Source organism: Melospiza melodia, chromosome 1 (assembly GCF_035770615.1).
Source record: "Melospiza melodia melodia isolate bMelMel2 chromosome 1, bMelMel2.pri, whole genome shotgun sequence".
Lineage (NCBI taxonomy): Eukaryota > Metazoa > Chordata > Aves > Passeriformes > Passerellidae > Melospiza > Melospiza melodia.
Genome location: NC_086194.1, coordinates 131,542,760 through 131,558,004, shown reverse-complemented (window position 1 = coordinate 131,558,004; position 15,245 = coordinate 131,542,760). Strand labels below are relative to the sequence as shown.

The following is a 15,245-nucleotide window of genomic DNA, read 5'->3' as shown; positions in this document are numbered from 1 at the left end:
CATCCAATGCACCAAGCAGATCACCAAAGGAAAGGGATACAAAAGCAGCACGGGGCGCTTCTCCCTCCGCTCCCAGACAAGGAAGCGAAGCTGCTCCAAACAGTACCGGCCAATTCCCACAATTCTCTTTTCCTCTCAAGTTTTACTCTCCCTGCACGTTTCCCCGCCGGCCAAGCGAGCAGGCCGGGCTCGCCGCTGCCCCGGGTGCCGCGGTGGATCCCACTGTCGGTGTTGCGCAACCGCGCTCACCAGCGCCGCGGGAAGGGCCCGCGCTGCCGCCCCGCGCTCCAGCGTGGCGGGGCCCCGGCACAAGCACCGCCTTGGAGCGGATATGAACGGGCAGCGAGGGCGCAGCGCGGCGGCGGCTGCTGCTGCTGCTGCTGCTGCTCCTCTGCCGCCGCCACCAACACCACCACCACCAGCCACCCCGCGCCCCTCGCTGCGGGGCCGGGAGGCGCGGCTGGCCGGGGCGCACGGCAAGGCCGCCGCGGGGAGCGGCACGGCTCGGCCCTGCGGGGCGGCCCGGGAGCACTGACCAGCCCGGCCAGAGAGCATTGAGCGGCCCGGCCGAGCCCCTTCTCCTCCCGTCCCGCCGCCGGTACCTTCCCCTTCCCGCCGGGCATCGCCCCCGGCGCGGCGCCGCGTCCCCGGTCACGTGGCGGGGGAGCACCGGGGGCGGGGCCGAGGGAACCCCCGGCCCGCGCCCGCCCTTTGCAGCTTTGGCGCCGCCGGGGCCGCGGCTTCTGATTGGGCAGAGCAGGGGTGACGTGCAGCAGGGCGGGGTGGCCGGGAAGGCGGGGCGCGGGGCGGGCCGGTGGTCCCGGCGGTCCCGGGCGGTGCGGGAGCGCTCCTCGGGAGCGGGTCTGCCCAGAGCAGAGGCTGATTTTTGAGGGCATGGTGTGGAGAGCGACATCTGAGCTCTGCCCTTCTCTGCGAAGTTTTTCCGCCTGGGTTTCGCCGCTGCATCCTTCATTATAGCCAAGGTCACTCATGCATCCTTCGTGATATCCGCGTTCACTCAGAAGTAAATCTCAAATGAGTGTTTAACACCGCAAGGAAAGAAAGATGGAAAGGGATGGAAACACTGCCTAGATACCCAAGCAAGTAATGTCTAAACACAAGGCACTTGATGCAAAATATTACTGTGACACCATTAAAATCAGATTTTTTAAAACTTCCTGAGCAAAAAGCCGATAAATGTACTGGCAAAAAAAGAGTAATGTCAGCGCCGAGATGTTGACTTGGAATTGGAACTGCTTTGCATGGACGTTCTCTTCCATAAAATGATAAGTTAACAGAACAGCTAACAGAAGGAAAAAAGGCTGATCACCTTTGCAAATGTTTTACTGGTGCAAGTGGAAACACCGGCAGAAAACGATAAAAGGATGGTTATTTTTATATTGGTTATAAAGGATAGTTATATTTTATATTTTACAGATAGCTTATTTTATATTGCTTAGTGTAGGTTCTTGACAAGGTCACCTTGGCTGTCAGTGCTGCTGTTAAACACAAGCAATAATAAACAATCTTTGCAAAATAAGGTAGCTGTATCTCATATCTCGATTAGAATTTATAAAGTACTTACATTTTGATTGAAAGTGCTGCATGACTGCATTTTTATTGTTGAGCCCTGATTACATATATCCGTCTATAATTCAGTTTGTATTTTTCCCAAAGCACCCCATGGCAAATACCTGTCTGGCATTCCCTTTATAAAACTGCCACTAATTAAAGTGGATTTTGCAAACAGAAGAGCCAGAAACATCATCATCCAAACCCCATACTGCCTTTGATTTTTATATTCAAAACAGAATTAAAAGCACGGGGTTCTCATCTTTCCAAAAACTTGCAGTATTTCTTCTGAAATTACCCGACTGACAAATTAATGCTATTATATATCCTCAAGGTAGGTTTTTTTAAAAAAGTATGTTATTGCACTGCTTAGCTAAATAATCTTATGTTAGAGCTGAACCACAGAAAATGGACAGCAGAAGTCTGGCCTACTTTAGTGAGTGTGTTTTCTCTGTACATAAACTCCTTCCAAGAATTCCAATTCACCCAATCTATAGATTCCTTTTGTTTGTTTTCACCTTCTTCACAAACAAGTACTGAAATGACATGGAAGTAGAGGAAGTGTGTGAGAAAACCACATGAACTAAAACAGAGCTGCAGCTTTAAAAAAAATAATGTCTCCATTTCATTATTAGAAATAATGTGAAGAAAGAACAATAAAAGCCAAGCTTTTTGACAAAAGCTGAAATTTCATAATACCATACGCTATACTGCAGGTCTGTTAAAAATTTCTGTGCATCATATTTTGGAAGTAATAATTAACACAATTGGTTATTTTTTGAAGAACTGGTTTTTCAACTACATCTACAAGCATATCTGTGTTTTCACAGGCTTAAATAATGTTTTGAGTCCATTGTTTTATCTGATATACTGATTGACTGTATTTGCACTTAAGATCAAATCTACTGCTGCTCAGGGAACATTAAGAAATCGTGAACTTTTTGTATTTTTGTTGCATGAAAATTCTATGAAAACAGTACAATTTCTGTTAGCAATAAAAATTTATTTCTGTAGTGAAATCCAGAAAAAAAGAAAATTTATTTGGTGGTGGTGCTGTTGATTGCACCAATGTTCCTTAATCCAACATGTAGAAAGAACTCTTTCAAAGAAACAGAAAGCATTTTACACAGATGAGTTAAAGGTAAGGAAGCTTAAATTACTGAAGTTTGGAACACTTGTTTATATTGATTGAATGTGCCTGTCCTTCATTCTAATATGGGTTTATGGATTCATTTCCTCTTACAGAGCATTAAGTTAGAGCTTTAAAAGCTTTTCAGTGTACAAAGTCTGGTATAGACAATGTCAAATTCAAACATAGAAAAAGGTTTTTGGTTTGAGTCATTCCTTCAGGAAAGTTTTAAAAGTCACAAGCATCCCAGACACCGAATTGAGATGAAGTAGGTGAGGAAAAACTCATCAAATATTGTAGAGTCTGTCTGTCAGGATCAGATAGGTTTTATGAGTTTGTCAGGCAAGAGGTCATCCAAAGGCCTAGGCTAGACAGATCACAGTCTAGATCCAAAATAACATTTTCTTCTGCAGACTGTGTTGCAGTTTGATCATTCCAGGCTTTCTAAGGGTTTTTTTTTTAGGAAGTAACATGAAACACTTAAATCTTCTTAATCCTCAAGCTACAATGTCAGTTCCACTTTAAATTGAATTGTACTGTTTCACAGTACAGTGTATCACTATGCTGAGGCGAGCTGTGAACTGTGGAAGAAATGGGGAAAAAAAAAAACCCACAAAACCCCTCAGGGGATGCCAGATTGCAGTGGATCAAAGAGTCAGTTTCTAACATTCACACAAATTAAAAATTAATAGCTGATCATTTAAGAATCAAAAGAAAAAAAAAAAGGTTTTAAATGAATCAGCACACCCAGGAAGCATCTCTTTAGCAGCCCTTGCCCCTGGGTCTGAAAGATGTGAGGGGCTCCAGCCCCTGGAGTGTCCTGGCTGCTCCCTGAGCCTAAGCCAGCTCATCCCAGCTCCAAGTGCTCCCCTGGCATCTTGCAGTGGCTGACATTTTTCTCATCTCCTGCTATTTCTCTGTGTCAGTGCTATAAAAGGAGTATGAGTACATAACTTTCTGGCAAACAGTAATATTTGGGAAACATATTTGCCTACTTTTTATGAGGCGCCTCTGTAGTTTAATGGGATTAGTGCAAATAAAATAATATTTTCCAATCTGAAACTGTACATCTGTCATAAAAGTACTCTCTTTTGGCTCTAGCTGGTGAGAAAAAAATGCAGGCCCATATTCAGAGCTGGAGAAAATTGACATATTTTAAACTTCAATCATTAGACCAGTTTACTGCCATGAAAATTTTTCCTCTTAATTTAATTCAACAAGATTTTAAAATTACTGAGGGGCCAATAACACTGAACTTTATAAATTTTAGTAACTCCAGATATTGAATTTCCTCTTTTAGGTCTAGTATTAATACTACTTTGGCCTAATCATGACTGTGGTGTCCCCTTGTATTGAAGATTTTACAAACACTATTCCTGAAAAATGCCTTGCCCAAGGGAAAATAGTATGTTAAAGAGTGGGTAGGGTAATACATTAGTTCCTTCTTCTACTGCTTTGGCAGCTGGTCATTTTGGGTTTGGTCTCTACATGATTCCTTTCTGCTTTTTTTCACTTCTTGAAGTAGGCAGGAATGTGCTATTAGATGCCTTCTAGATAAAGGCTATTGCATAGCACGCAGCTTTAGGGTGGGGAATAAACAAGACACAATAAATTATTAAAAATCAAAGCTGCCATACTAGGCAGTCTTCCCTATCCAAGAAGCTCCATCATTATTAATTTATTGTTATAGCTTAGAGAGAGAGAATAATGAAACCCAAGGTTTTATTGGGTTATTTATTTATTATATACTTTATATATGTGTGTGTGTGTGTGTGTGTGTGCGCACACACGTGTGTATAATGTATTTATTATTTATTCTGGGCCATCCTGAGCCCTCATCTATTTGCCTACCATTCTGGTATGCATGGAGACAGGATAGTGTAGCAGTAAAGCACATGGCTTGAGCCTGGATTGCACCTGGGCTTGGCTAGTCTGTCTGTGTGGTCTTAAAGGCCAACTATTCATAGGAACCATGATGCCTAAATCAAGGAAATTCCTGAAATCAACAGCTAGCAGATCTGTTGCCCTGGTTGTTAAATTTTTCTAAGCCTGCTGATGTTTGCATTCTTGTAACGAACTTTCTCACACACTTTATGTAAATAACTCATTGTTTTGCATTCTTTTAAGGAGGAGGAGAAATTTGATGGACTGTTGGTTTGTCCAGTGTCATTGGAGAGGTGACACTGTCGCCCTCCAATTCACTGTCACTTTTGGAAATCTATAAATGTTGGAGTCAGAAATTAAAAATTCTCTTCTTACCCTTGAGAGAGCTGCGTGTCCACATCATGTTATTTCATGTCCTATAGTGACACAGATCAGTATAATTTCCACAGTATTCTCAAATGCCACACTACTTGTGTCTCAGCTTGCTCTGTGATATTCCATATTTATTCACCAGTCTGTTTCCTGCTCTTTAGTATAACTTAAGCTGCCTCCTTTGATATGCTCATTGGCAGACACGGAACATGCAGAAGTACGAGTTTGAGCAATTGCATTTTCACACGTAGGCAGTCTTTGACATTCCCTGTTTAGTGGAATATTTGTGAGGGTTTGAGGGGTTTTTTGTGTTTCACTTATCACCAAAATAGTTTTGAGAGAATAGGGAATAAAACTTGTATTCTCTCTCTGCTATATCTATGTATCTTCTGCATCTGTATATTTTGACATAAATCTAGAAGCTTGCAAAGAAAAAAATTTTCTTTTTTGCCCACCTTCTACCTTCCAGAAAAGCAAACACCTTTTCTACTACTGTCCATCATACTCCTAATATTTGTTCAGACAAATTTCTGCTTTCATGTTTGAGGCTTCTAATGTTAGAGTTAAGAAGTGAAAGGGATAATTCTAAAAATGTTTTGGCCTGTTTTAGTAATTTGCTTGCACTAAAAAACTTCAGTGAGTACAGTACAGGTCATGAATCTTTTCTTATGTACCCTTGTAAATTAATTCAATAGCATAACACAATTTTTAAATGGGATAATAACAATGAAGGGGATCCCAAATCAAAATTCAGGCTGTGAACACCAATTAAAATTAGAGTTGGCTCATGAACTAAAGTTCATACCCTTTAGCTTCCTTAACTGGTATCAAGCTTTTAACTCAGTAACCTGAAGCTAAGTATTCAAATTCTGGGTTGTTTTCAAGAGCAGAAGTTCAGCTGCTGCTGCTGGAAGCAGAATGCAGGTGTAAGCACATCTCAATTGATTAATGTGTAATTAATAATACAGAACAAAAACCATTGCATACAGTTTGCACTTAACGATCATAACTTCTGCATAATTCCTATCAAACCTGCCCAGTTTGTAAAATAACACTGACTCCCACAATAGATGAGATGCCTCGTGGGGTGCAAGTAATGGATTTTAATTGATTTGCTTTCTGGATAGATTCCATTTGGTCCATAAAATCTCAGACCCTGACGTGTATGATTTCAACTCCCTCTCCCAGCAGCGTACAGCAAAGGTAACACAAGGTGTCACGCCATATGCTGAAATACGCTTGCAGCTGAAACATTACTCCTGATGCTTTCCAGTCTTTTCTGTCTGTTTGTTTGTTTGTTTGTTTGGCTGGTTGGTTTTTGCCTATCCCAGTGCCTCACTTCCCTGGAACTCAGGAGGCACAGAGTGCGCCGCTGACTGATGTGGTGTGGCAGGCTCCAGTGCAGGTGCAATAATAAGAAACAAGACTCAGATTATTGTTGGAATGCAAAGATAAGCCTTAATCCTCAGTGTCACTTGTCTTTGAAAGGCAGCACTTAACATTGTTTGTGTGGTGTTACTTGGCCTGTTTTGCTTTTGTTACTCAGCGTTGTTTTCTATAGCGCCTTCACGGGCGCGTCCTCCCTCCCGTACGCGGTAAATACGGCATCTTTAACAGACCCGTGGCGAGAAAAACAGTTCGGAGGTGATTCCGCGACGTGCCTTCGTGCCGTGAGGTCATTGCGGGTGTGAGATTCACCCTGTTGGCAGGCGGGCACCGGAGCGTCCTGGGGCCGCGGGGAGCCGCCCGCTCCCACGGGAGCCGCCCCGGAGCCGCCCGGAGCCAGCCCGGAGCCAGCCCCGCGGGCAGCCCCGGCGCGGATCCCGGAGCCAGGGGCCGGTCCAGCCGCGGGGCGCGGCCGGGGAGCCGCCCTCCGCCCGCCCCCGGCCCCGCCGCCTCCCTCATCCGTCCTCCCATCGCTGCCGTCCCTCCGTGCCTCGGTGCCGGCGCAGGGCAGGGCGGCGATGTGGCGGTGGCGCTATGTGAGCGGCCGGCAGCTGCACGGCTTCCGACACTACAAGGTACGGGGCAGGCACGGGGCAGCCCCTGGACCGGGAGGGAGGGCGGGCGGCGCACGGACAGCCCCGGGTGGCATCTCGGCTCCGGAGCGCTCCGCTTCGGGCGGCCGGGTCCCAGCCCCGCTGTGAATGCGGCCCCGGCCGGCCGGGCCATCCCTCCGCCGCCGGAGGGTCCGCAGGGCTCCCTCCGCCTGTGCCCGCAGGGGATGTTCCGCACCCCCGCCTGTGCCCGCAGGGGATGTCCCGCACCCCCACCTGTGCCCGCAGGGGATGTCCCGCACCCCCGCCTGTGCCCGCAGGGGGATGTCCCGCACCCCCACCTGTGCCCGGCTCCGGTGCAATGCGTGCCCTGGGCGGGAGGTGGGTGTTCGCGGGGCGGCAGGTGTCGGTGGAGGCAGAGTGAACCGGGTTTTGAGTGAGTATCAACGTCTGTAAAAGCTGAGCCCGTTGTAGAGCAGCGTGGTTTTGGAGGCATCCGGTGTTTCTGTAAGAAAGCACGCAGTGATGCTGCTTGTCTGGCAGTCTGCAAACCTTCGGACGCAGGAATGCTCTGGCATTGAGAAATAAATTAGAAAGCCGGCAGAGGAGGGAAGAAAAACTTACTTTAAATAATTTGACCAAAACCTCGTGTTTGCAAATAACCGGCATGCAGAATGCCAGTAAAGGGGTGAATCATTAGATACTTGAATTTACCAGTGTTATGTCATGGACTTAGGAGTTACAGGGGATGCAGTATGGCAATCATCCAAGTTTGTGCCAATTGAGGTGCAGGTCTGAAATGGGCCATGCCACCCTATTCACACACCCTCACCTCTTTCCTCCTGTGAAAAGCAGGAGGGGCATACCAGCTTCTACCGGCACAACACCCAGCCTTTTATTTTATGTTCAGTTTGCCAAAGCAGCCCCTACACCATGCTCCCCATTCTTGCCTTCCTGCTCCTACTGTGTGCCCTCCCAGGCTGGGCTCCAGCCAGGGCATTCAGCTTTTCCTGGTTCCTATCAAACCCTTCCATTCCCTGGGCCAGCAGCTCTGCCTGTTCGCCTCAGCAGGAATGGAGGTGGAGGAAGTGTGGCTTCGAGAGTGTTCTCCAGGTTGCTTCCTAGGAACCTGTTATGCACAGAAGCTAATTAAAATGCACCAACCTGTTTGTGCGTCTCCGATGTGAGCGGGATAAAGCACTCTGCCAGCTGCTTCTGGCCACAGGGCGTGAGTTGCACAGGTCTGTGCTTGAATGATGAAGTCTTGACTGGGATCAGGAGCAAGAAAAATAAAAAGCAATTTTTAGGACAAATGGATGTTGTTTTTAGGTAACTTCCCTGAATTATTTGAGTTCATAGTAGAAATATGAGACTGCTTGTATTACATTCTTTCTTATCACTTGAATGAAAATAGCTTCAAACAAGTGCAGATGAGGAATAATCAAGACAACATTTTTTTAAAAAACCTGTAATCATTGTGCCATACTTATGATTTAAATTATTACCAAAAGAGAGAATCACATATCAAATAATTTAATTTGGATATATTGGTTTCTCAAGAGCATTGCAAAGAAGCTATGTAGGGTAATTTTCTTAAGTACAAGAATCAGCCAACGCAGATACTTAAGAAGTATCTGTTCTACCGTGTTCTGAAAAAAACCCTAGTAAGTGCAGGCCTTAGAAAGATGAAATCAAATGGTTTTCTTTTACCTGAGGTGACTTGGGACTGGGATATCTTGGAAATAAATAAATCCAAATGGCATGTGTTTCACACAGAGAAGTACAGCTACATGAGGTTAGTGCTGCTGAGCTGGTCAGGTATCTGCAGCATTTTCCTGGTGCTCCAGGTTGCAGGAGGACCTGGCAGGTGATGGCAGCTCTCCCTATTCCTAAATGCTGCTCACAGTATTTAAAGTACTCCAAAAATACAAAAGGGGTACAGCAAGGAGACACTAATCATTACCACAATCTCTTGTCCTACATTCTCCTGTACCTGGGGCTGCCACAACAACAGCTTTGTTCTCACCACCTCCCAGGCCTGACACATGCTCTTCAACCTCCTGTTGCCCTCTGGCTGCCATCTCTTCCCCTTCAGCCTGGGGCCTTACTGCATCCTCATCCTTCAGCTTCCCAGCCCCTTGGAGGAGAATGCTGCTTCCTTTGCTGCCTGTTCAGCAGGTGCTAAACTCTGATCACTGTGCCCAGCACTCATGGGTCACCTCTTCTTACAACCTCCTGGCTGTTTCTGCCCTGTGTTTTCTGGTGAACCCAGGTGTGGGTAGTGTGGAGGGATACGTGTGTTTGCTCTGTGAAAGAACTACGTAATCTTTGAAAGGATATGTTCAATATTGAGCTAAAACACTTCTGGACTTGAAGTGTGCATAGAAAACTTTAGATTTAGTGGCATCCATCTCTCTGTTGTACATCACACTGCAGCATTGTACTCACGGTACTCTCAGTGGTTTAACATACTCCACACTTTGCACAATTTATCTGCTGAGTGTAATGCAGCTTAAAAAATAATTTGTGTAATCAACTCCTTTTGTAAAGGTAAATATGGCCTGAAAAAAATGCTGTTCAATTTTCAAAATTTTCACACAGCTGAATTCATTTCTCTGCCATGAATGCTCCAATTGTATGTTTCAGGCACTGTCTGTCTCCCGTTTGCAGTTGGAGGAGGGCCTTGGCAACAAAACCAGCACAGTTCTTTGCTAAGGGAATGGCAGACCTCTAATGAATGCAAAGACTTCAGCACCCTTTAGCATGTTAGGTCCATGGATATTAGGCTTTTGAAGCGAGTTTTCCCCAATTACCAAGCTTTGGCTTACATCATAGTGTGACCTCAGAGCACAAAAATGCATTTCCATAGGATGAACCCAAACCAGACAACAAACACACAAGTACCCCCAGTACATTCAGTCCCTAGTATTATAATGGAACTAGTTTATGTGATACCTTCTGAAATCCTTATAGCACAGGCACTGGCTCCTCAGGACTGGCTATTTCACTTTATTAATCTATTCCCATTCATTCTGCCTGTTAATGGAGTTTTAGAAATTCAATTTTCCTTTTTCTGCTTAAAAGCACACTGAGAACAGGTGGAGATGTGACAATGAGAGAGTTCAGACACAACCCTGAGTATTACTGCTGTGATATTTCTGCCACCTTCTTGCCTCTGGGGCAGGTGCTGATTTCAGGACAGTTGCATGCTCAGGTGATTTGCTGCAACTGTATCACAGAAGATTCTTATCCTTGGTTTGTGTCCTGTTCTCCAGGACATGGAGCAACAGAGCCAAAAAGCTACAACCAACCTGAATTGTAGGGCTTGGATCATGTTGTTCTTACTTTTATGTTTTATCAGCATTTTGTAGTTCTAGAAGAGCAGCCATGGAATTACACTGCTAACTTTTCTTTCTGCCTCCTTGGGTTTCTGTTGGAAACAAGCTGTTCTGCAACAACCGGGTGATGAGTACAGATAAAAGCAGAATTTGGTTCTTTATTTTTATCCTTCTCACCAGAATGCGTAAATAAAGAACCAAATTCTGCTTTAAGGCTCAGTGGTGAGCTCATGTTGCCATTGTCTCTTCTCATCACTTCATTCTTAGGATTTCCCTTGCATATTTGCCTTGAATCACCTTTCTTCACAGTACCTGGGCACAGAGGTTCTTCAAGCCAGAAAACTTTGATGCTTTATCCTGTTTGAGAATAAAAGAGATCTAAGAACAAGCTATAGAGGCTTGACTCAAAAAATAGGCCTGGAAAAGATGATTAAAAGATCGGACAAAACAATAAAAATTGACATCTAAGGTTCCACATTTTCATCTTGTTTTGTCCACACTGTTTCTATCTTCTAAATCATTTTTTAGCAGGTAGCTCTGTGTGGATAAAGGGTGTGGTGAAGAGGTGAGAGTAAATGAGGTATAAGGAGTATCATTTCAGTGAGGGGTCTGCTACTGTCCCATGTTCTCACAAGTAAAGTAGGTAGAGGTAATTAAGATGAAATCATTGTAAAATTGAAACATTTTAGAGTTTAAAATATTTCTTCAAAGAGAATGGAAACATTTAAAGTTTTCTGTCAAAGTAGGAGGTTCTATCAACCTACACAGCTACCTACACAGCTACCTCTCTGTCTGAACTCCATTGCTGTTCAGTACTTTCATTAAGTATTGTAAAATTTTCACTGTACTTCAGAATTTTGAAGAATAGGTTCATTATTTAAAATATACTTGGAAAAGAGATATAATAGCCAGAAATCAATACGAAAAAATTCAGTAAACAAGGTTTTGCTTAGGGGAAAGAAAATCAACATTTAAAACATAAAATAATAGACAACAGAGTGCAGGAAAGACGCCAGGGGATCAGAGTGTTGACAGCATTGTGGCTGTTATAATAAAGGGAAAAAAGATCTTAAGCTGGAAGTATCATAAATATGTCAAAAGGTTACATTTACTCCTGTAGCTGATGTACTGATCAGGTATCAAGTGGAATAATGTGTCCTGCCTGCTTTGGCCACAGTTTGCAGTCCTCAGAATGACATTATGAATAACAAGAGGCTTAGAAAAGATGAACTGTGTGAGACAGTCTGAGTAAAGTGGGAGTAAGAGCCTAGTAAAGAGTGCCCTTTTGAAGAAAGACAAGATGTGAGTTTTGGCTGCACAAAGCAAAATTTAAGGCATCTGCTATGTCAGTCTTGTGTTAATAAGGCCTGCTGGAACAGGTACTAAAGGGGATTGGGCAATCATTTTATCAGTCTTAAGAAATGGCTTGATTTCTCTGAGGCAAGATCAACAATCCAGTGTTGAGTATTGATGAACAAACAGTTGCTGACACCTTTTGATGAAAGTTTTGGGCAATGTATTTCCTTTTACTGTGCTGGCATGTTTGTTTCTGCAAGCAATGGGGCCATTACCTCATGGAAACTTGATCTGCATCCTTAATGTATACTGAACGTGATCTTGCATTAGGTGAATGCTCTGGACTAGAAGATCTCTCAAATTACATCCCAGGCCTCATTTTGGAGGGTTAGAGAAACAAGATCAGATGTATGGTGATCACGTTTCAAGGTCTGACTCTTTCTTTTACACTGACTTATACCAGAAGAGCAAAGTGTGTTCAGTATAATCTAGTGAATTACTGTCTGGACGTTCAGGATTCACCCAGATACAAGACTGGATTTCTGTCAAATCTATGCTTTTCCAAGGCTACAAGTGTAACTATAAGATTAGGAAAATCATGGGTTCTGTTCACCTTAATTGAACAATAGTCTTGCTTTCTACTCTGGTAACACAAGGAGTTCACATGATTTTGAAAATTTAGGCGAAGAGACTTTCATTTGCTTACCTGGAACTACTTAAAAGACAGTTAATGATGGTCATTGCAATAATTCTCATTGCACATAGACAATTTTATGTATATTGAGTACTTTCTTGACATGTTTATTATATAGTGGGTTTTTTTCCACATGGTATTTTTAGGTTTTTTTCACTAATATTTAATTCCAAATATTATCTGAATGCAGTTATCAGCTGTGTCTGCTGTAGTTAGATTTTTCAAACCACCAGAGTTTATTAAACTGTATCCTTGAATATTTGAGGCAGTGAAAACTAATGTTGTCTGGCTTCAATAAAGCCATGATTCAACAGCCCGCTGTTTGACAAATAAAATCTTGCAGTCTTCTTCGTGTTACTTTGATGGAAAACTGGAGTTGTAATTAAATGTTGTTGAATAGTATGTGGAAAAAACCAAATAACTCATTACTCTTACATTATCTGTCACTGCATTCATGTGTCTCATGTGTCAAAGAGCCATGGGCCAACTGAATATGTCATTCTGAAAGACAATCTTCATGCATGCATTGCCTCTTTTTCCTCATCCTGTTGTGATTTTAGCTGACAATGCAGCATTTATTGAGTTCTCTAATCATTATCTTCCTTCTACGTAACACATGCTAATGAACCAAGAACTTAATGAAATCACATCACAGAGATGCTGCATTTGATATAACTTGCTGCAGGACTTTTTTCCCAATGATGGGAAATTGTACATGGGTTTGAGTGCAATATTACACTCATTAATTTACAAAGGTTCATTAGATCACTTTTGGGACAAATATGCTCTGTATAAAGAGTTGTATGCCTTGTTGAATCTCATAAAAGTGCAAATACCAACTGCATAGTTTAATTTCATTGCTTTATCAAGAGATGTTAGCATTCTGAGATGCTTTTTTGTATTTTTATGTGTAGAATATGCATGTATACATATGTATTTTTGTTTATTCATCTGTGTTTTAATAGAAGACTAATTGCAAAGATGTAGCTGTAATTTGAATGTGTAATATCTGTATAAATCTAAGGGAACCCTTATTCTAAGGGTTGTTTTATAGAGGTAGGAATCTTTCTGTGAAGTAACCCCTCTCTTGTGCATCAGGATGTTAGATAACACAAGGGTTCAGTGGATGTGCTACAGAACCACTGTTCAGCAGCTCTTATGGAAACTACAGCATGCTTTTAATCTGTCTTCCCTTTTGGGCTTGGAGTGGTTTCCCCACTTTGGGTTCCCCAGGTATTTATGTACACCCTCTGGCAGAGCTTCAGCTGGATGGGTACTTGGTCTGTTGTTAGATCTTTAAAGGGCTGCTGGCACACACGTTTGCACACGCACAGAGATAGGTGTAGCACAAAATTCTGCTGTTTTTTCCTTTTACCAACTGTGAAAGTCCAGTCTGCACAAAAAGACCCCCATAGAAATCAACTTTCTTGCTATGTTACAGCCTCCTTGAATAGCAAGTTAAGAATCAGTTGTGCAGTTCCTTGAGAGTGTGCAGGTTTTGGTTTTAGCAGGATTTATATTTTCACCATTCTGGCCCAGCCTCTACCTTTGTCCCTTTACAGCAGCACATATGCAGCTGTCTTCTATTACCCCTTGCTCAATATCATGTTTCTATGTTCTCATTAATTATTTTGGCTTTGTTGTTAAGTGCTTGAACTTGTCCCATGTAAGCCTTCTCCTTAAGAGAAATTAGGCAGCATTCTTAATATAGCTACTATTAGTTGAACACTGGTTGCTGACTTCCAGTCCCACTGACTGTCCACCTCTCCATGGTCTGGATAAAGCACTTGGTTTTGAGCCTATGTTGAGAGGGAGGAAATCTGCTGAGGTCTCTTCTGACCTGAATGATCCTGTGATCCAAACCCATGGTTCTGTGACCTTGAGGCCATGGCACTGCTCTGCAAGCAAGGGGATGTGCCACTGGCAGGCACGAGTCCCTAAGAGTGGCCTGTCCTGAGCCACAGCTCCACGTGCCCACAGCCTCATGGACATGGGTCCATACATACTTCATTAAGGGAAAGGATGTGGCACAGGACTCAGTGTGTGCCAGGATTCCTGAAAATGAGGAGGTGAATGATAAATACACCTTTGCAGCAAAACATCCTCAGGACAGCAATTTGAGTAATAACAACTTCCTGATGACTTCGTAATACCAATCAGAATTGTTGAATTGCACAAACCATGACATTCTAGTATTTACTAGAAAGAATATCAGGTGGAAGGGAAATCTAACTATATTTCCTAGCTGTAGTGTGCACAGGTTAATGGAAATGAAGAGGGCAAAGTGAGAGGGGAGAGAGGAGCTCAGGAGCCCAACTCGGGCAGCCTCTTCCTTCAGAGTGCAGCTGCATCCAGCCCTAGTACAGGCTTATAACTTCTGGACTTAGGTATTGGTGATCTAATAAAAAAAAAAATAAATCAAAAAACAGCAACAAAAAAACAAAACAAAACCACCAAAACAAAACCCCCTCATATATATATATGTGGGTAGGGAAAAATGCAGAATACACCAAATTATTGTATAGGAAATAGAAAACCCAAGCCATTATTTTATTAATAATTAATGAACAGATGATATAATGTAAAGCCATTCTATTATTAGAAGTAACAGGACTGTGTTTTGGAATACATCAGCACTTAAAGTGTTGAGCATATTTGGCATCCACAGTGTTGTGGAGCTCTGTTATTTGTAGCATGCTTCTCTTTCTTCCCTTTGTGAAGCTTTTGTTAAGATCCAAGACTGTGTCCCGTAATAACTACAAACCTGTAAAAACATATATGAAGTAGAATTAAACTCCATGTTTAACGTATTCTAGGAATCAGAAATATTGATGGAAAATTGTTACCAGATGTGCCAGTATTTCAGTATTTTCTTTAATTTTTGTGTGGTTCCTGAAATGTAAAGTTTCACAGAAGCCAAGTTCATATTGCATAAGACATTGCACAGAAGGGTGATTTCCCAC

General features: G+C 43.0%; 2 protein-coding genes across 4 annotated transcripts in view; one reads left to right on the top strand and one right to left on the bottom strand.

Moving 5' to 3' along the window:
• The window catches only part of SPIDR (scaffold protein involved in DNA repair), a 194,427-nt gene extending 193,785 nt beyond the window's left edge, over nt 1-642 (bottom strand). For all 3 annotated transcript variants that reach the window (XR_010029464.1, XM_063168463.1, XM_063168472.1), the window contains exon 1: nt 603-642. Coding sequence is in view for 2 of the 3 variants with exons in the window: in XM_063168463.1 (XP_063024533.1) it covers nt 603-623 (21 nt within the window). In the remaining variant the exon portion in view is untranslated. The remainder of the gene's footprint in view (nt 1-602) is intronic.
• Nucleotides 643-6,894: 6,252 nt separating this feature from the next.
• Nucleotides 6,895-15,245, top strand: part of LOC134424585 (ethanolaminephosphotransferase 1-like) — a 57,779-nt gene continuing 49,428 nt past the window's right edge. The window contains exon 1 of the mRNA XM_063168397.1: nt 6,895-6,978. Coding sequence (XP_063024467.1) covers nt 6,922-6,978 — 57 coding nt within the window. The 5' untranslated portion in view covers nt 6,895-6,921. The remainder of the gene's footprint in view (nt 6,979-15,245) is intronic.